The sequence below is a fragment of the Dermacentor albipictus genome, chromosome 8 (genome assembly GCF_038994185.2).
Source record: "Dermacentor albipictus isolate Rhodes 1998 colony chromosome 8, USDA_Dalb.pri_finalv2, whole genome shotgun sequence".
NCBI classification, from domain to species: domain Eukaryota; kingdom Metazoa; phylum Arthropoda; class Arachnida; order Ixodida; family Ixodidae; genus Dermacentor; species Dermacentor albipictus.
This window is the reverse complement of record NC_091828.1, coordinates 96,675,973-96,696,837: the sequence shown is the minus strand read 5'-3', so window position 1 is coordinate 96,696,837 and position 20,865 is coordinate 96,675,973. Positions and strand designations below refer to the sequence as shown.

The window sequence follows — 20,865 nt, the reverse complement described above, 5'->3', positions numbered from 1 at the left end:
GGTTCGAAAAAAGCGCCGCGCGGAACAGTAGCGTCTTCGCTACGCAGCGAAATATGATGCAGACCGCTAATGTATGTATACAGTGTGTACATACAATTATAATTAATTGAGTTACGTACAGGACCATAATTGGATTAATATTGAATGCGTCTGGCACAATGCGATGTGCTATGTGAGGCAATGGTAATGCTCAATCCTCTCGGAGATTATGAACAATGGCGCACCAGAACTCCTCACGAAAACACGTCTCCCTGTGTGTTCTGTGGACTAGGCAGACAAACAGCAGTGGTGCACGCAAGGTAGCGTTTAACATCAACTGTTGATGTTAAAGTCTCGTATAGGACTAAATGCTGAAGAAGTTACACATTCGCCGCCAACACAACCGCGAATTATGGTCAATCAAAGCAAGCAGCTTAAAAAGCTTCGCTCACATCGATTCCCACAGTGCGTAGCACCCGCATACTCTTTTTATTGCTTGTATTTGCCACTTTTTCATCATGTTTAGTCAATATTTATTATAATGCACGTACAGTCAAACCCGGTTATGAAGAACAGGTCCGTGTGCTGAAAAATAGTTCGATATACCGGATAATTCGAAATACCTAAAGTCGACTATAACAAAATTCAACGAACTTTTGTAATCCGAGTTATTACTCACGAATTTATTATTCTAGTGGAGAAAAGCCAGGAATGAATCTGTTTGTCGAAAACAAAACTACGCGTAGTAGATTTTTGCCTGTACCTCGAACTCTTTCTCACACTCACTAATGGCGTTTTCGAGTCGAAAGATTATGCGGACCTGTTCCAGTTCACTTTCCCTCGATGTCCGCACGTACTAAGCTAACGTCTGCTGCCGTATTATCCAATTTCAGGTGAAACTGCGATTGTAGTAACCGTATTAAAATACATTGCTCCTATGCGACGTTGGCCGGGAAAATAATCGTATCATCCCGAAAAACTTATTATGCAGGTCGCATAAACGAGTCTCCGCTGTATATTTGGGTTTGGCTGTATTTGTTACACGCCGATCTTTGTAAGAGACTTTGTTAATTCGTACTCGTTATATTCGACTGAATTAGCCTCACGTATCCTTTTTACGCATCTGAAAATTGGGCAATTCGTCGCTCCCTCGGCAAACCCTGCGTGTTTAGCATATCGTCATGCAGTTTCACCTTTCTCTTGTGCCGATTCAGCAAACCCACAATACATTGCAGGCAACGCTTTTTTTTGTTATTACTCGATTTAAATTGTGTCAAGCCCGTCCTAGCCATCTCGCTGCCGCTTCATTTCTGGTTCCTCGTCATCACTGTCGTCGTTACTGCGAACTTTTGCATCGGCTGGCCGTGCGATGTCAAGTTGGCCCAGCAGGCAAACGGTAGCTTCGCTATTGACGCAGAAGAAATGGAGGCCAATCTCTTCAAGAATGGCACCGTCCGCACCTCGCAGGTCCTCCAGCTGGAACTTTCTGAAACGGGGATTGAGTACGATAACCAATTTCAGTGAAGGACACGGTAACAGCCACCAATAACCTAATTGTAAGTGCGTGCAAGGACTCGAAATTTCCAATGTGTGTTGGATATTCCCTGCAATTTTATTCATATTAGATTTGAGAGTGCTATTCTTATAGTGCCTGCTAATCGATTCGTATTTGATTCGAAAGTTCACGATTTCACAGCTGTACAATATTCATTTCTTTCAAACACGTAAAATGTGACAGTACTAAGATCGTGAGGGAGACAGACTATCCTCGTAATCATGCAATGCAATGATTGTACACTTTTCAACGACAGCGGTAAGCTCCCAGTCAGGATTCGGTAATACCGGCCGTATGCACTCCGACCCAGCTTTATTCTCCTGTAAACATTCTTCTCATTATCAGGGTCCCCTGTGAGTAATAAACCTAGGTAAACGTACTTCTGCACAGACTCGAGAGGCCAACTGGCGATCATGAACTTTTGTGTCCTTGCCAGGCTATTGAACATTGCATTTGTCGTCTGAATATTATTCTTCAACCTTACTCTTACACTATCTGGGTTAAGGTCTTCAATCATTTGTTGCAGTTCATTCCCAGCGTTGATGAACAGGACAATGTTATCTGCGAACCGAACGTTGATGAGGCATTAATCATCGATCCTCACTCCTAAGCCTTACTAGTCTTATAAGTCGAATACTTCTAAGCATGCAGTGAATAGCATGACAGAGGTTGTGTCTCCTAGTTGACGCCTTTCGTAATCAGGGATAATAAAATTTGACATAAGACAAGGCAAGATGCATGCACTGATTACAAAGAAGGCGCCAAATAAAACAACAGACGAAGGAAGGAGACACGTCGTCTGTTGTTTTATTTGGCGCCTTCTTTGTAATCAGTGCATACATCTGCCCTCACTCCTAAGGCCATTGATGAGATATTCATCATTGATCCTCACTCCTAAGGCTTACTAGTCTAATAAGTCGAATACTTCTAAGCATGCAGTGAATAGCATTACAGAGGTTGTCTTCTATTTGACGCCTTTCGTAATCAGGGATAATAAAACTTGGCATAAGACAAGGCAAGATGTATGCAGTGATTACAAAGAAGGCTCCAAATAAAACAACAGACGACGTGTCTCCTTCCTCCGTCTGTTGTTTTATTTGGCGCCTTCTTTGTAATCATGTGTAACCAACTCGCCCACCAGCACGTGCTCGGTATGCAGTGAGACTTAAACAGGGTAATGTAATCAGCAATATTGATGATATATAGCAAAAGCAGAATTATATACTCAGTTGTTCCGTACCCAGAGCAGCCATGCTACCTCCATTAGAAGTACGGATGAACAGGATACAGAGGCTCCTCATATAACTAGCGATGAAGTCAGAATGACCTTGCAAGACGTGTCCCGGTGAAAAGCGGCTTGGGAAGATGGAATAACAGTTGATAAAAGGCGGAGGAAATATTATGTTTGGAACGCTTGCGGCCCTTCGTACGAAGTGCCTCACGACTTCAACTACACCATAGAGCTGGAAGAATACCAACAATATAATAATCTATTAGATAGGAGACATTAAGAAATTGAAGAATTATAAGCCGATTAGCTTGCTTTCAGTATTGCATAAAATATTCAACAAGATCGTTTCCAATAGAATCAGGGCAACACTCGACTTCAGTCAATCTAGACAACAGGCTGGCTCCAGGAAGAAATATTCTACAATGGATCATGTCCACGTCATGAATCAGATGACTGAGAAACCTGCGAAGTCCAATCAACCTCTCTATATGGCTATCATAAATTATGAAAATGCGTTTGATTCACGAAAGATATCTGCAGTCATGGAGGCGCTGTGAAATGAGTGATTACTGCACGTTTACGTGAATATCTTGGCAAACTTTACAAAGACTCCACAGCTACATTGATTCTCCGCAAGAAAAGTGGAAATATATTTGTCAAGAAGGGCTATGCGTGAGGATATATAGTCCCCACTCGCGGGCTCAGAATCTCCCAGTCATTCGTGCTGTACTCATCTTGTGATATGCGTTTTTTTTTTCACTTACCTTGTTTTTCTCTGGGTATAGTTCTCACCCCCGCGCAATGAACATTATTTGGGAGTTCAGTGCCCGTGTCGCGAGATCCCTTCAATCGCAGTCCCGTTCGCGCGCGGTTTAAGAATAACTGCGTACAATTACACGCCAGTTATTGAGTTTAAGAACTGCCATACTTTCGAGCAGAGGGGTGGGCGTCGGGTTCACGGAGGGCAGAGGCTTATCGTAGATCTCTGGAACACGCGTTCCTCGTGCAGCTCACTTAAAAGGGGCCGACTCGCCGTTTATGGTACAGTTTTCTACAGAAAAGCCTAATGGGAAATACGGAACTCTGGCGCTAGTGTCTACAGATGCAAATATGGCAGCTCAGTCAGTATATGGGAACGATGGGTAGCATACAGCAGGGATTTGCTTAGACTTCGGCCTTATGGCTTCAAGTGGCTTTGTTGCATCGCAATTTGGTCACTGTCAACGAAATGCTGCTTCATAATGTTGACTTGCAATATGCCTGTGCACGGAGGCTTGTTGCCTTGCTCTGCTTAAACAACCCCGATTGCTTGGAAATTAAGGAAACTAAATCATAATGAATGACGCTGTGTGAAAGCCTGAAGCTACAAACAAGAAGACTAGTGAAGCCTGTGTGGTATACCCACCACTGCTACAGTAGCTGCACAATCTGGGCGCCAGAGTTCCCACTTGTAATTTCTGTGTCAGTTGTACGGCTTATAGTAAAGCAACACCTTTACGAAAATGGCATTCAGTATACATATTAAAGAAAGGTAATCTTTTGAGTTCCTTGAAAAGAGCGGCAAGTTGTGCGGGTTGGTGAAGTTGCATTGTGAATGTAAAACAGCGCTCAAAAGTGGCGAGGACAAGGAAAAGCTTGTCGAGGAAGTACGCGCCAGTGATCCATTAAGTACCCGACACTTCCTCACTGTCCTCGGGCCCTCTAATGGTCTCTATATTTTTCTGGTTTATACTAAAGCAACTCGTCTTCGAAAACTACCTTAAGTACACGTATTAAAGAAGAGTAGAGTTTGCACTTCCCATTGAGAAAGCACGCGTCCATTGGGCCAGTGAGTCCCCGATACGCCCCCACTGTCCTCGGGCCTTCCCATGGTCTCCATATTTTTCTGGTTTATAGTAAAGCAACACCTCTTCGAAAACGACCTTAAGTACACTTATTAAAGAAGAGTAGGGTTTGAGCTTCCCTTTGAGAAAGTACGCACCTAGTGAGCCAGTAAGTGTCCGACTGGTCCTCACTGTCCTCGGGGTCGATGATCTCCCGTGTCACCCTGTAGTTGCCACCCTCCGGCAGGCCAACCGTCGCGCCTAGAAAGATGTCCTCCGCCTCCCCTGCTGCAGTTCTTGCCTTCAAAACAATTGCAATGTCCTGGCCAATTGTGATGACGGAGGTGATGTTCTTGAAGGTGTAGCTCACCTCAAGAGGGCTGAGCGGGAAGTCGCAACCAAACAACCTGTCAGAGGGTAAAAAAGTTCAGATTCAAGCGGGGAATATAATAAGGCAGAAATTATCGCCATGTCATCATCATCATCATCAGCCTGGTTACGCCCACTGCAGGGCAAAGGCCTCTCCCATACTTCTCCAACAACCCCGGTCGTGTACTAATTGTGGCCATGCCGTCCCTGCAAACTTCTTAATCTCATCCGCCCACCTAACTTTCTGCCGCCCCCTGCTACGCTTCCCTTCCCTTGGGATCCACTCCGTAACCCGACAATGAACACGACAATCGCCATGTATTTACATACATCTTTCCGAATTTTACGGGATATGCGCCAGTGTTTAAGCTTGTCCGTGCCGTGATGAGGCCAATAATTTTGCAGCGTCCAGTCTAGGACAAAACTTATTTCTGAAGAATGCAAAGAGCAGTCGCCAACCGATTCTGTGGAGCCCAAATTTACAGCAGCGCAAGCGATGAAAGTTGCTGGCGTAAATCGCACGGCCAGTGCTTTCGTCACTGCCCTGTCGCCTTTTATTCGGCAGCACACCCTGATAAATGCTATGTTCGTTTGTACGCGGAGCGTTTGGAGCACTGCAATCACGGAGCTGAAGCGGGTATGTCACATGGTGTTTTTGTGTGTGCGTGCGTGCGTATTTAGCGGGCATCTGTAGTCCAGCGGAAAAAACCAATACTTAATAGGTAGAAAGTTCTAAACTGTTTGATGGGACATTTTGCAAACCGCCCCACAACTTTCTAAGTGAAATTTGATGCGTAAGTTCAGTGCTTCAGAAGTTGGTTAATTAATGTTGACTAATTATGTAATTAGGGAAAATACCAAAAATAGTGTGACTTACTCCATGCAGTAGCCAGCAGCATGCATTTGGTCGCGTCGTCTTAGAGTTGCATCGGCGTATACTCAAACTCTGGCTAAAGTTAGCCGGGACACGCTGTATATATATAGGCACGGCCACTCGATGCAAAGCAAGCTTTTGCATCGAGCGGCCGTGATACAGGTATGTATGTATTACCGTTAATAACACTTGCACTTAAAGAAACTTTGTGGGAAGTTCAAGAATTGTTCACTGAAATGACGCCCTTGTATGAGAATTTACAAGGCCTCATAGTAGGAGACGGTTCAATTTCACAGCCCGAGTCCCCTCGAACCACCAAAAGACTGGCGTCTCTCGGATGAGTTGTGTGACAAGCGGATTCAGTTAAACACGTTAGGGAGGTACGTTTTTTTGTCTGTTGCACAAATGCACATAAATGAAAAAAAAAGCCATGTAAAGTCATGTGAAAGTTTTATTACACATGGTTACGATCAAGATCTTTTTGTTCCTGAAGGAAGGTCAGTTGAGAAGATACGCGGCCCGTATGCCGTATCTAATTGTTAATAATCATTGGGGGTGCAATGATAAAGGGCGAGCAGTGAGGGTTGCTAACTTCATGTGCGCTGTCTTCCTTCCCGGACTCTTTCCACGCCCCTAATGTAGCAGATCGCGCAGTATAAATTAATTAAAGACAGGGGCAGTTGGAGATCGCTGACTGAAGCCGTCCTCTAGTGGACAGAAAAATAAGAAGGGGATGATGATGATGATGAATATAATTTTGGGAGTCGCAGTGAATCGCGCTGCATGGTATTCACAGTGTAAATAAAAGAAAAATCTAGAAGCGAAAAAAATAGGCACGATGTAGTAGCCATTGGGGATTCTAATGCGCTTGTCCTCCACTTATGCGGATTTGCAGAAATAAAGCGAAAATATTAAAAGGCCTGTACGTCTGCGCCAACAATGGCACAGTGAGCTTTTAGCCACAATCAAATTTTAAGTCAAGTGGTTCAAAAGCTCAATATGCGATTTAGGTAATAAGCTCCGCGGCTGAAGGTGACGATCATCTCACTTTGTGTTCCTTTGGACCCATCACATTTGCGCAGACGGTGATTTTGTTTAGTTTCATACGATAATTACTGGAGAAAACTCTGGCGCTAGTGTCCACGGGAGCCGCAGTGGGAGCGATTGAGCCAGCTGGGAATTATGGGAAGTGCATGGATTTCCCTAAACTTTGTCCTTCTGGCCCCAAACCGCTTCGTGACTTGGTAAACTCGTCATTTTGAATAAAGCCCTGAGCAAAAAGTAATTAAGTACACGTTGTTAAAATTGTCCCACGGCACGATTCAAGCACGTGTCCTCTGTACCACAGAAGCCCCGATATTGAAACCATTACGCCGCGGAAGCACGCGTCGACAAGTGACATAAAACGCCCTTATGAACTTATCGCTGGCAAGCTGCCTCGACAAGATTGAATCATTGCAATGAGTAGTGATTGTGCGTGTTCTCAAAGTCTTCTGCACTTCCAAGCATATAGAATGATCTGAAATTTAAAACGATGAAGGCGTATAAAACGTAATAACCAAAGCCTCAAGAACGTCTGAATTCACAAGCACGAAAATCAGGCAAGTCCATGCACTTCCCACCATTCCCATGGCGGCTGAACGATTTAAGCGCCGGAGTTCCCTCTAGTAACCATTGAAGGAAACTATGATTTTACGTCTTTCAGCGCCAAACTTTAAAGAATTGTTAAAATTTCCTTTGGTCACCCTGTATATGTATGTTTTTTAGTTGTTTCTTGTGGCCGTTCGAAAGCACGTGCAAGTGCAACGACTGGTATTCGCGCAGAGCGAGACATGCGCAAGATTTTTAGCTTCATTTCTTGATTATTTCGCTTTATTTGCCGCATCACCAACAGGCTTTTTTGTATGTCCTAACTTGAGGACCCCAGGGCCAGAAGTTTTAAGGGGAGTTCCATTGTCACTATCGCGCGCGGCGGCGGTGACTGCTGACAGTGACGTGTGGCACTGCGGCCAGCATCAATTGTCAAATATGCCAGCCAGTAACGCAGCCTGTATTGAAGCCTCGAAGTGGCCGTTTGACCAAGACGTCGAAAAGCATGAATACCTGGATGTCAGCGTCGGTGATGCAGCGTACACTGATAATTAGCAGCACAAAGCAGTCGAAACAAGAAGTCTCAAGTCCGCGTGGATAGGGCCGGTGCAGTATAGAGGAAAACGTGTCTGCTATAATAAAAGGCATAGAAGTTCTAATTAGCGTCGGCTCTAGAGAATTTTTTGTTCAGTATGTAGGGAAGCGTCTACAGAGTCTTCGGTGATGTTCAAGCAGTGGCCAAAGTAGATCCCTAGTGCTTCCAAAGGGCGTGAAAACCCGATTGCAAAGATTTGTTATCGTTTGTGTACCGGGTTTCTTCGATCGGAATACATCTGTTAAAGTATTTTTCGAACCTGAAGCAGCGATCATTTTCTTGGCGTTCAATGAAGAGGCCGGCGCAGGCGGAGATTAATTCTTGCGAAATGTCGTCTTTCACTGCCAGCCAGAACTGCATCAAACCCGCGATTACGCAAGTAAATACACCGCAGTATAACTTTCTGCGGCGCGTTTCTAAGGCAACACCGCATTCACTAGAGGCGATTTTGTCCCGTTTTGAAGGAGCGGACTCGTGGCTGAGCGGTAGCGTCTGCGTCTCACACTCCGGAGACCCTGGTTCGATTCCCACCAGCCCATCTTGCAAGATGTTTTTTATTTATCAAGTGCCTTCTGGGATTTATCGCTCACGGCCAACGCCGCCGACGCCAACACCGACGCCGACGACCCCAGGTTTTCTGCGACACGAGCTCCTTAACGCTATCGTGTTAAAAGCGACAATCCGCGTGGAAAATTATACCTTATGTAGGGTTTAGCGTCCGGGTAGTGATGGTTAGGCTTGAACAGCACGCGGAGGCTGCCGCCACCGTTGTACGCGTCGTTCACGTACACCTTCACTGAACAGCAGGTGTCACAGAGTTTGGCTCCTTGGTCCCGAGGCTGTAGCTGCTGCTTGTGCAAGTTGAACCACGGCAGTTTACCCGTTACCTGCATCGAGGTGTGTGCGTATATGATTTGGAAGTGAATGGGCTGCCATTCGTGACCAACATGTACCGTACTCCAACGTGTTAAAGGGATGCATCAAATGAAATGTGCCCACGAACACGTGTATAATGTACTGTGACTGCTGCGGCTGGTCACTTGACACTGGTGTTAAAAGCCTGTTGTAGGATAGAGAACATCGACATTATCGCTACGCCTAAGCGCGACCGCTTTGATGTCTCACGTGGTAACAATTGTTTTCTTTTCTGAGTTTCAGGCTATGATTTCGTTTCCTTGCCACAGCAGCCACTTTTCAGTGCAGGCCGAATGCGACCGCTCAACCACTAGAAGAAATGCCAAAATGCTTGTGCACTAAAACTTATTGGCGCTATAAACGACCCCCATGGGGTCGCAGTTATTCCAGCCTACACTGGTGCATCTCTGATATAGCACATGTGTTTGCTTTAATTTCCATCAATAAAAAGTCACAATCCAGGCACTGAATTGGAAAGGTGTTTCTCAGCAAACGCCTCACATCAGGAGTCAAAGTATGGTATAACTGTTCGCAGACTGCATGAGTCATTAAAAGACTGGTGTGGAATTCCGCTCCGACTATAGTCGGATACAACTTTAGAAAAAAGGGGGCGTTTACTCCTCCGAGGCGGATCCACCAATGGGCGCGCACTCTGGACCAACGTCATGCGCCGGACGGCCAGTGACTTCGCCGCTTCGGTCATCTGGGCGGGGCCTCCCCTTTTTTCTAAAGTTGTATCCGACTATAGTTGAGCTTACACGTCAAGTGAAACATTGTTCAAGAACATGAGTGTAGGTGCCATGACAATTGTTCCACGCTGGAATTGAGGGCTGCTTTCAGTCAACTTCTCATGGTCTGAATCGCTGAATGTGGTAACAAGGCTGCATAAGCAGCACAAAGCTGCACTAAGCACAACTAAAACGCAAGCGCTGCCCTCCATTATGTTAAAGGGATGCATCAATTGAAATGTGTCCACGAACACGGAAAATGTACTGTGACTCTCGCGGATGGTCACGTGACGCTGGTGTTAAATGAAGATGACATGCCTGGCCAGCTTCAAACGTCTTGCTGCCAAAGCCTTGGCAAAAACTTGTGGAAAGCGGCAACTTGGTGAGACGCCATTCGGAGCAGCAGTCATCCGGAAAATTCCAAAGCCTGTAGATGCACCAATTATGAAAAATGTGCAGCTGAACAACAGGTAACAGTGCACTGAAAACAGCAAGACTGGTTATAACAAATTCCAAAACCAAACGAAAATACATTCGTTAGAAATATCCCATTTTCGTTATAAGAGTGCACGCTTATGAAGGAGAAAAAGATTCCCATTTTTAGATATTTATTTCGTTGTACCATCATTCATTATATTTGAGTTCTTAGGCATCAAATTCAGTGTATCATAAATGATACACTGTGGAGCCTCGCGGTGTTAAGGCCCTTTGGTTGGGAGTATTACACAGGTGGAACAAGCACACAGTCAATGAACAGTAATGTAGATATTATTCCTGCAAAAATTAAGTTACACAAGTTAACGGCGAAAGCACATACAAGCGTTGTTCAACAAAAAGGTCAAGCGTAGTAGAGTATAGGTATTAACCAAAATATAACATGCGCATACACAAACATATTAAGCCACGTTGCATGTAATCAAGCGAGAATGTATCTTTAATGAACGTAAAAAGTACAAAGTTCACGAAATGTATACGATTAGGCTTCCTAGAAAGCGACTATCTAGGCACAGATTCGCAACTTTCCTAAAAGCGTCACATTTGTATATTCCTTGCAGTTGGATGTTGCACTGAATATATAGGACAAGTGCGAAATACTAATGCACAATTTCGAGAATGAACTCTAATGAATATTCTAGCATATACGCGCAAGCTGTCAAAATAGCGTGCATGCTAAGTTACTGCTAACCGTAACTAACTCACGTAAATAGTGATCATACTTATTTAATCATGAACTGACTCTCACAACAGCTCATAACAGTGCTCTGGTAAAAGACTGCTTAAGAATGTAACTTGCTGAAGTCAGAAGAGCGTACATTTGAACATATAGTAATGCTACATATGCGACTTCATATATGCCAATTCGTGTCTGGGAGGAGAATATTCTTCAGTTTCAGTTGCGGAAACTGAAACTGAAATACCATTAATCGAATGTTCTGGCAACGTACCCAGTTTTGATGACGTTAAGAGCCACAATGATGTACTGTGTCTGGAGTAAATGCTCTAAGTTTTTTCATGATACCAACATAATAAATAGTTAGCGGGCGAAAGTTAAGAAATATCACTAAAACGTCATTAGGGATATTTTACGTGTAATGATTTCAGATGACTGAGGAAAGTATCTTCCATATACAGGTGTAACTTCTATGCTATCCCTATTGAAAAACCAGCGTCTTCCAGTGCCTTCCAGTTTGAAACCAGCGCGTTTTTTTGTCACTGGATCGCCCTGGGTACGCTGGCGCTCGCTGGGACTCACTGGGACACCAGTGATAACGCTGGATAAGAGCTGGATCACACTGAAAGAGGCGCTGGTTCCACTGCCATGACGCTGGGGCGCACTGGTTTGTGCTTTACAGGCACTGGTTCTCGCTGCAGTTCACTGGTTCGCACTGGCAATTGCGCTGGCGGTGTTTGTGTCGCGCTGGTTCCAGTACGCAAGGACGAGCGTTGCTGAATAATAAATGCTTTACGCAATTTGATCGCCTGATACTAGTCGCTTGTCCTAAATAACGCTATATCTTGGGGTCATGAAACTCTATTTCGTGTCGCAACTTGCAATAAAGGTGCGTGAGCTGCCCTGTTTATTCATGCGCATTTGACATTGAAGATCGCTTTCGTCTTTAGAATTTGGCCTTTTGACTGGGCAGATAGGTAAATTCTTGAACGAAACCGCGCAAACGAAGAGGACGCCGCGTTTTTTAGTAGTTCGCACGTAACACATGACTGGGAGTTGTCGCCGTTGTCGCAGTGTTCTGGAGTGGACATGAAATCCAGAAGTCGTTCAGACGCGCTCGAACGGACCCCGAGTTCGACGCCTCCCGCTGACTGATATTATCGCACCGATAACAAAGCTGAGGTGATCCATGCGCTTCCACTTTCCCTGTTGCCCTGTTGTACAAAAAAAAAAAAGTTCTGAGGCTCAAGTACACACATTTTAGCTTCCGCCAGCTATATACCCGCGCCGAGATCGGTCCCCACCGAAGCTTAGGCCTAGCGTATCCGCCGAGTCCGTCTGCACGCAATCGGCGCGTCTATAGGCTGAGGAATCAAGAAGTCAAACAAGGATAGATCACTATATTTCAGCTTTCGCATCGGTGTTCTTAACTAAACCATATTTTCATGTCTACAGTGCCAGCCCAAGAAGCGATGACCGCCGATGTGACGCGTCGTAAACAGAGGTAGATGTGCTGTCGCCGAAGGCTCCCAACACTAGCCTGAGCTTCTCTGACGAACATATAGACGTGTTGACTGAAAGGCATCACGGAACTAAGGAAACTTTGCATACCCCTCGCGTGAAGAACAAGAAACGGCTATCAAAATCGGCAGTAACGGCCCATACAGCGTCCCGGGTCGGCGGTTCATTTAGGACTTTTTTTCGTAGTTAACATACCAATCGCAAGTGAAAATCCATATTGTGGCACTTACGAGCATGCTACTGAATACGGACAGTAAATTTTTCATTGTAGTAGAGGCACCATGTCTGTGCGAGACATATCTTTGCGAAACTAAGAGTGCTTCTCGATTTTGACATGGCGAATTATCCGTTCATGTTCATTTGTTGGCGTGGCGTAGCGGTAAAGTATCGGGCTTGGGGTCTGTATGTAGTACGATCAAATCCTTGTCGGGGCACTTTCGTCTTTTTTAATTAATAAGCAGTTAATCTGATATGTTTTGTATCTTAATAAGCAAGTGAAATATATGCATTATGCATCCTTAGCCAAAAGTGTTCAGCCTACAAAAGTCATGAACTGTGCCTTTTTTTCAACGCACACCAAATTGCAGATACACACTATTAAAGACCAAGGAGTATGTTCTTCGGGATATGCTTTTCACCATGGTGCTATGGAAAATGCAATATTTTTCACCTTGGCGACTTACCGGTACTGGTTTTTTCCAAAACGGAATTTTTCCTTTGTCTCGTAGACCCAGCCAGCCGCAAACACAGCAGCCGACAAGCCACACTTACGAGCCAGTTGAACAGCCTAAAAGAGAGTTTTTGAAAACAGCTGCTGAAACTGATGTAGCAGCTCTATAATCATTTGAAGAGAAGAGAATGAGGATTTACTAAGGTCTACTACACCCTTGTGAAGACGGAAGGCTTTGGCCAAGTATGTTCTCCACCAAAAGAAAGTAAGCAACTTTGCATTCGCCATTGCAGCTGAATTCAAAATGTGCGAACAAGAACGGCAGATTGGGCGAGTTGGTGGTTTCCCATATGTTTAAAAACAGCGCTAAAGACGTACACCGGACAACAGTCTAGAGGATGGGACACACACGGCGCTGTAAATCCACATAAATATACATAAAATCTGTAGCACTTCTCCTGTTGCATCAAAAGCATACAAAGGGACTGGAGGGCATTCAGTCATGTCCAACATCTCTAGATGTTTCTGTCACTAGAAGACACTTGTGAGGCGCTTAAGACCTCTGTTTGGCATTAACTTATTGAGTTCTAGTCCATGAACAGCATTGAACTCGCTTACTACTTCGCATTACTGAAAAAACAAATGGCGCGCGTGAGGACATAATCTGAATCCTACTAAATGCCGAACTACCTTGTACATGTCGAAGCCGCCAGGATACGCCGTGTCGCGCGCGTACACGTCAACCCCAGCGTAGACGTCGGCTTTGCGGTTGCCTGCCAGTAGTGCCGACCTCTGGAGCATGGCTTCAGTCCACTGGAAGTTGAGGAAGATGCCATCGCATAAGTCGAAAAAGCAGGAGTTTTTTTCGTTGAGTTCGTTGTGTGGCTTGGGCTTTCCGTTGACGTCGACAGCGTCGTACCAGATGACGAGGGAGCCAGGCACAGCTTTGTGTACTTCTGTGGTGACGGCCTTAAGCAAGTCCTTCACTACTGGAACGCAGCGGCTTGGCTGAAAATAAACGGGATTCCACTGCTTTGGTGACTGTTCGCACAATGTCGCTGCACATTAACTGTCATCTTTATATAGTTACATGCACACCGTGTTATATAACTCCATGACCCTACTATTCCTCAAATCGCCTTAACTTAGGGGTAGCCAAATATTCGAAAATATTGACTAACGGATTGAATAATGTTTCATTCGGTTCAATCTTCGAATCGAATAGTCAGTATTCGTAACACAGCAACTTCTGTTACACTTTCCGTTGTCATAGACCTTGGCGTCTTCTCAGGTCTCGGTAGCGTCGACCTCGTCGGCTGGCTGAACCTCTACGAACGCATTAGTGCTATATAACAAGGTTAGACCTTACTTACTCAACGTTATCCTTGACCTCACCGGAGCGCCTGTAGTATGGTTCCAAACCCATGAACACGAGCTGACAGGCTAGGACAGCTTCAAGCAGAAGATCCACGATTTATATGGAAAACGCTTTGGTCGACAGCTTGCGGCCGAGAAGGAATTCGTCACACGCATGCGTGAAGACATCAGCTGAGCCAAGTGTGACTTTTATTCAAGACGTCTTAGCTTTCTGCCGCAAAGCCAACGAAAACATAGCCGAGACCGACAAAGTTGCACACATTCTTGGAAGGTTTGTCTCTACCAGCGTTTCCACTGTTGACGCCATCATTAAAGAATGCCGCCGCTTTGATTATGCCAAACACCGATGCATCGTACATCAGTTCGCGCGCTTGACGAATAGAGCAGTGACATGGTCGTGTGATGATCTCTTTCGCTCAACCAACACCTCGATAATGTTACGCGTATTGACTCGTGTACTTGTTTAACGAGTGATCGCGTTTCACCGTCTAACAAATGTTATCGCCCAGCGCAGGGGTCGCCTGCTTGTATGGGAAGTTTCTTGGCCTTAGTGAGATTAGAAGAACTGGTGAGGCTTACACAGTGCTGACTAACGGCCATGTCTTCTGCTATAGAGGTCTCCCAGATAAGAAGCAATACGGGGTAGGATTCCTAATCCATAAGGACGTAGCGGGCAACACTGACGAATTCTACAGCGTTAATGAGAGGGTAGCTGTAGTCGTAGTCAAACTTAATAAGAGGTGTAGATAAAAGGTGGTACAAGCCTACGCTCCAACTTCAAGTCACGACGATGAGGAGGTAGATCAGTTTTACGAATATGTTGAATTAGCTATGAGAAAAGTGAAAACTCGGTATACAGTAGTAATGGGCGACTTCAATTCAAAAGTGGGGGGAAAGCAGCCTGGTGAACAAGCAATTGGCAACTACGGCGTCGATTCTAGGAACGCTAGAGGAGAGATGCTGGTAGAATTCGCAGAAAGGGATACGCTTCGAATAACGAACATCTTTTTCAGGAAGTGTAGCAACAGAAAGTGGACCTAGAAAAGCCCTAATGATGAAACAAGAAATGAAATTGACTTCGTACTTTCCGCTGATGCCAGCATAGTGCAGGATGTAGAAGTGATAGGTAGGGTAAAGTACAGTGATCATAGGTTAGTCAGGGCTAGGATTAACCTCAATTTGAAGAGAGAAAGAGCAAAATTGGCCAAGAAGAAACAGGTCAACCTAGAGGCAATAAGGATCAAAGCAGACAACTTCAGGCTGGCACTTGCAAATAAATATGCAGCCTTAGAACTGAGAGATGATGACGACACAGAGCTAATGAATGAAACCGTAACTAGACTGGCTTCAGAGGCAGCAACTGAAGTGGGGTGTAAGGCACCAAGGCAGCTAGTAGGCAAGCTTTCCCCATTAACAAAGGATCTAATAAAGAAATGACAAAGAATGAAAGTGTCCTACTCACCAACAACCATTTCCCTACTTCGCAGCCGATGCTGATTAGCCATCCATCAAACCGGCCCACGGATGCTACATGTGCTAGCTGGGCTGCAATCTGGGGCACGAGATCCATGGCTTTGATCGTATCAATAGTTATGCTATCGTCCTTGCCGAAGATGAAAGTTCCTGAAAACCGGGAATAGTAAAAGAAGAAAACGCGACGTAAGAATAAGCAGCTTTCTGGCATGATTATCGCTGTGCAATTTGAAAAGCCCGAATTTTAACGAACTTTCAGCTTTCATCGTCTATAAGTACAACAGTCGTCGGACATTATATATATATATATATATATATATATATATATATATATATATATATATATATATATATATATATATATAAAAGCTAGAAGAAACTACAGACTCCAGTTTGAATTATCTGAAGATTTCTAGAGTGGAATGAAATGCGCTTCCAAACACAGATAGAAGTTGTTTGAGGAATTCATTACACACCTGGTTCTGAACAGATGTATGGCTAGGAGAGAAATACAAACTGACACGCGGCCATTTGCATTCATGGACACCATGTCAGCAGCATCACCCGATAGCTCTGCCCGTTCTGGTGTGCGGCGCCATTAGTATCAATAGAGTATACACCCCCAAACATAATTACTAGTAATCATAAGAACACAGCTGACTGGGTTTGAATAGGTATTATAGTGGGGCTGTAGGTGTAAAGGTCTGCCAGTTACAGTCATAAAAAACTAGGTTGGATATGGCTGAATCTCATAGAGTCGTGACCTTGAGTTCGTGTCTCGTGGTGAACCTTAAATGGTGCACATCTTGACTCTTCACACTCTGTCAATGTACGCTCAGCATATACGTTCAGCCACATTGTTTTCCGCCCCCTTGGCGAGCCATAATATTTTAATTAACCAAAAGTGTCGCCTATATGAGTGGCTCCAGAACGGAAACGAATAACAGCGGGTCAAATGGTATACGTAACATTTGTTTCAATAAAACAGAATTTGAAAACTGTCTTTTCTTTTTGAACCATGTCAAAAGTCAACTGTTCCGTGAAACTCCGCACGGCTTACCTAGAACTTTGACGCCATGTCTGTGGGCAGCCGAAATCCAGCCCGGAGGAGGAATCGTGACCATGTGGTGGGAGTAATAAATGAACGTGTCGATAATCTGCCAGTGGTGAAATCTGTACACGTGCCGCTCATGACAGCCGTGGATGAACCTGCAGTTGCAGTCAACGCCGAAAGTGAGACAGGCTTGAACTACAGCGTGTAAAGGTGACAGCCATCATGCACGGATGCATGATGGCTGCACGCATGCGTGCAGCCATCATCAGCCATCATCATCATCATCATCGATTACATGCGCTTACATGCACGCATGCGCATGTAAGCGCATGCGTGCAGATCCTGCCCCATGCCCTAGCGGAAATTTCATTACGCGCCAGCAACGCTAGAGCACCTGTTACAAAAGTGCTAAAGCCAGATGTCGCGCAGGAAACATGCTTTGTCAACGCTGCCGCTGTCATTCGATACTCGTCCCATCGTGACCAAGAGATATCCTCTTTAATGTTCCGTCGTGAACCAGAATGGTCACGTGACTTCTGTGAGAACTGGGTATAGCATAGCGCTTATGGCAGTACGTGTCAGTGGCGCAGGCACGCACAGCGAGTACCAGGATGACGTCACAGCCACCAGTGATACGACGGTAAACCTATTCGGAACAGACCCACTCGACAAAATTGCCCGTCGACTGCAAGATAGTCGTTCGAACCCTTGTCGACTTCGCGTTCTGCGGAAAGCTGGAGCAGTGCATGAAGAAAGCAGCCTTCCTTCCCCACCAGGTCAGCCTATCTTATTCCCTTCGCCTCCAGATGCCAAAAGCTAGAGGAAATCACTGTATCCCATCCATAGAATTTCAGCAAAGGCAAGTTTTCGTTGTCAATACAGGCTTGTATTGGAGTATGTGGTATATATTTGTACTTATTGAACAGACAGTTTAGCTTGTGCTAAAATTTACAGCACTGAGGATGCTACCGGAAAAAACTTCCAGTCCTGTAGCCCATCAAATGCCTCCTATAAAAAATATGTTTTCAAGTTCGTACAATATCCGATAGAAACCAATCTACGTTTTATTGCGACAGAAATTATATGGACACTCCAGGCGCATTTCTGCCGTCGCCGTGACTGTCTAAGTTGTCTAGTCATCTTGCGCGCAATACGAAACATGACACAACTGAGGAGATTAGGGCAGGTGATGATACCGTGAAGTATTTTAACAAGGTAACAAAAGATCAGCGCAATTTCGTCGGCAGGGAAGCAAGGACATTGACAGCAATCGAGCACTGCTAGAGCAACGTCCAGTTTCCGTGTTACCAAAGCTGTGATGATATATGCGTAGAACGTTTTTCCGGACCCAATCTATAATGTCGCGGTTAAATCTATACCGACACGCATTCGAGTTGAGGAAGATGCATTGTTAACTTGCGGAATGGTGTTGAAGAATTGAATTCTGAATTCTGAATTGAAACAGTGCCAGAACAGCGCATACCCTGCATTGGACGCGTTTAGTTCCAGCTGAAAAGCGTAAGGTTGTCTCAGAAAGAAATAATAATAGAGTAATTGATTTCCTCAAATAAAACATTTTTGTGGTTTGGTGTGGTCAGCGAACAACATCATCTGGATTCTTGAAGTTAAAAATATGCTCTGAACCATTACCTTTTTGTCTGGAACCACTGGCACCACTTAGGGACCAAATATTTCCTTGCATATACAAATATAATGTGAGTGTGTGATTCCACACCTGAGGGAATGGTGGGTAAGCCATTGAATTCGTTAGTTGCCATTGTGTGTTCTTGATTCAAACTTATGAAAAAATAGATAAATTTGAATCGAACTGCTCATGAGTAAAAAAGCTCCAAATTAGGCTGAGACATTTGTTGCATGCCTAGGCTATTGGCTGGCCGCCCACGTCGTGGAATTCCGTGAACTCACAAACGTGTAGCGCATTGGGGCCGTGCGGTAACCCTGGGACCTATGTGTCCGAATCCCTTGGTCAAATAAAGTATTCTCTCTCTCTGAACAGGCTCACGAGCAAACATAGGTGTAGATAACCGTGTATAGGCTACTTGTTTAAGTTTTGCTAAAGGAAGAAGGCACTGTGTAACTTTCCAGCATAAGAACTTATCGGATCGTATTAACTACAAGACAGATTGCAGTGGTACCAATATTTTCATTTCTTGCGTCGTTATTGTATAGACGAGGCATGTGTCGCGACAGTGAAATCATGTCACCACTTTTTGTTTTTTGACAGCGTTGCAGTGTTCTTTCAAAGTTTGATATCTTCTTGAGATTACAATTTTCTAATCGTACGAGGCCTCCGCATGACGTTGTAAAGACGCGCCAAGGGAGGAACACTGAAGTGACTTCGACTGGAAAATTACTCAAAGCTCCATTCGCATTTTTGTGAGGCTGAGGAATTCCGAAGCGAATGTTTTAACGCTCTCGAATTTCGCGCCTAAAGCATGACGGAGAAGACGTCGAGGTTAAGCCTAATTTCGTTGCAATTACGCGTACTTGTGGAAGTTATTATTGTCTGGTAGATTAAGTGCTCTTGAGCCACTTCATTTCCACCAGCCGTGGTTGCTCAGTGGCTATGGTGTTGGGATGCTGAGGTCGCGGGATCGAATTCCGGTCAAGGAGGCCGCATCTCGATGGGGGCGAAATGCGAAAACACCCGTGTACTTAGATTTAGGTGCACGTTGAAGAACCCCAGGTAGTCAAAATTTCCGGAGTCCTCTACTACGGCGTGCCGCATAATCAGAAAGTGGTTTTGGCACATAAAACCCGATAATTTTTCATGACTTCATTGCCGGTTTTGCGTATCGGGGATCAGGCTATCTATGTACCACTGCAGCGGAAAACGATAAGCACGAGGGACTGATGACCCGAGCATCTAAAGTGCGGCACGCGACGGTGTTGTTCCTCAGCACGCCGAAAACTAGAGTGCCAGACACCCCCGCTTCCAAACATGAATCATGTGGCACTTTGCATACCACTGTGCACAGAAACAAGAGCGCCGGTCATCGGTCACTTGTGCTAACCTTTTCCCGGTGCAACGTTACGTGACCTCTTAACAAAACGGGCAGTTTCGTAGCTTTGTAATGCTGTAAAAGCCTGAACAAGGCATCAAATCATAGATCTCAATGAGCCGAAGGTAGAGAAATAGTCGCATAGTAGTTAAATTTACAGGTACTCGCGTAACTAGTGCCAATATAGTGACAAATTAACCACAGCGTCCCATAGGCTGCACACTCTCCCGTATTAGCCCACGCGGCCTTGCTCTCGATGCGACAAAGTGCGTTTGGGCACCATCAAGGTAAAGATGGCGTCTTGCGGTTATGGGCGATTTAGGGGTTCGTTCTTTCTTAAAATGCTTCATGGGTAAATAGGTTGTTCTTAAAACAAACCTGTGGGAAACGTGACGTCAACGTGCGGAACGTGAATTGTGTACTCGAGTGTTTAAAAATGTGCACTACTTTAATGTGTGCTCTCCTGATTGCTTGCCATTGTCATATTGCTGCCACTGTTGGGTAACACGGCCTAGTCAGGCGAATGTTTGCCTTTAGCCGTGTCCCCTAAGACAATCTGTATATTGTCTTAAATAAATAAATAAATCAATAAAGAAAGAAAGAAAGAAAGAAAGAAAGAAAGAAAGAAAGAAAGAAAGAAAGATAGATAGATAGATAGATAGATAGATAGATAGATAGATAGATAGATAGATAGATAGATAGATAGATAGATAGATAGATAGATAGATAGATAGATAGATAGATAGATAGATAGATAGATAGATAGATAGAAAGAAAGAAAGAAAGAAAGAAAGAAAGAAAGAAAGAAAGAAAGAAAGAAAGAAAGAAAGAAAGAAAGAAAGAAAGAAAGAAAGAAAGAAAGAAAGAAAGAAAGAAAATGGGACGCGCGCTAAACTTCGACGAAGACTGTAGCAGCA

The 20,865-nt window shown here is 44.6% G+C and overlaps 1 protein-coding gene across 1 annotated transcript in view; it reads right to left on the bottom strand.

The window, feature by feature from the left end:
* Positions 1 to 647: 647 nt before the first annotated feature.
* LOC135912885 (cytosolic endo-beta-N-acetylglucosaminidase-like) overlaps positions 648 to 20,865 on the bottom strand; it is a 30,686-nt gene continuing 10,468 nt past the window's right edge. Inside the window, exons 4-11 of the mRNA XM_065445460.1 lie at positions 16,932 to 17,080; positions 15,861 to 16,021; positions 13,712 to 14,029; positions 13,035 to 13,138; positions 9,978 to 10,086; positions 8,716 to 8,903; positions 4,747 to 4,995; positions 648 to 1,465 (exon numbers count right to left, since the gene is read on the bottom strand). Of these exons, the coding sequence (XP_065301532.1) occupies positions 1,264 to 1,465; positions 4,747 to 4,995; positions 8,716 to 8,903; positions 9,978 to 10,086; positions 13,035 to 13,138; positions 13,712 to 14,029; positions 15,861 to 16,021; positions 16,932 to 17,080 (1,480 nt within the window). The 3' untranslated portion in view covers positions 648 to 1,263. The remainder of the gene's footprint in view (positions 1,466 to 4,746; positions 4,996 to 8,715; positions 8,904 to 9,977; positions 10,087 to 13,034; positions 13,139 to 13,711; positions 14,030 to 15,860; positions 16,022 to 16,931; positions 17,081 to 20,865) is intronic.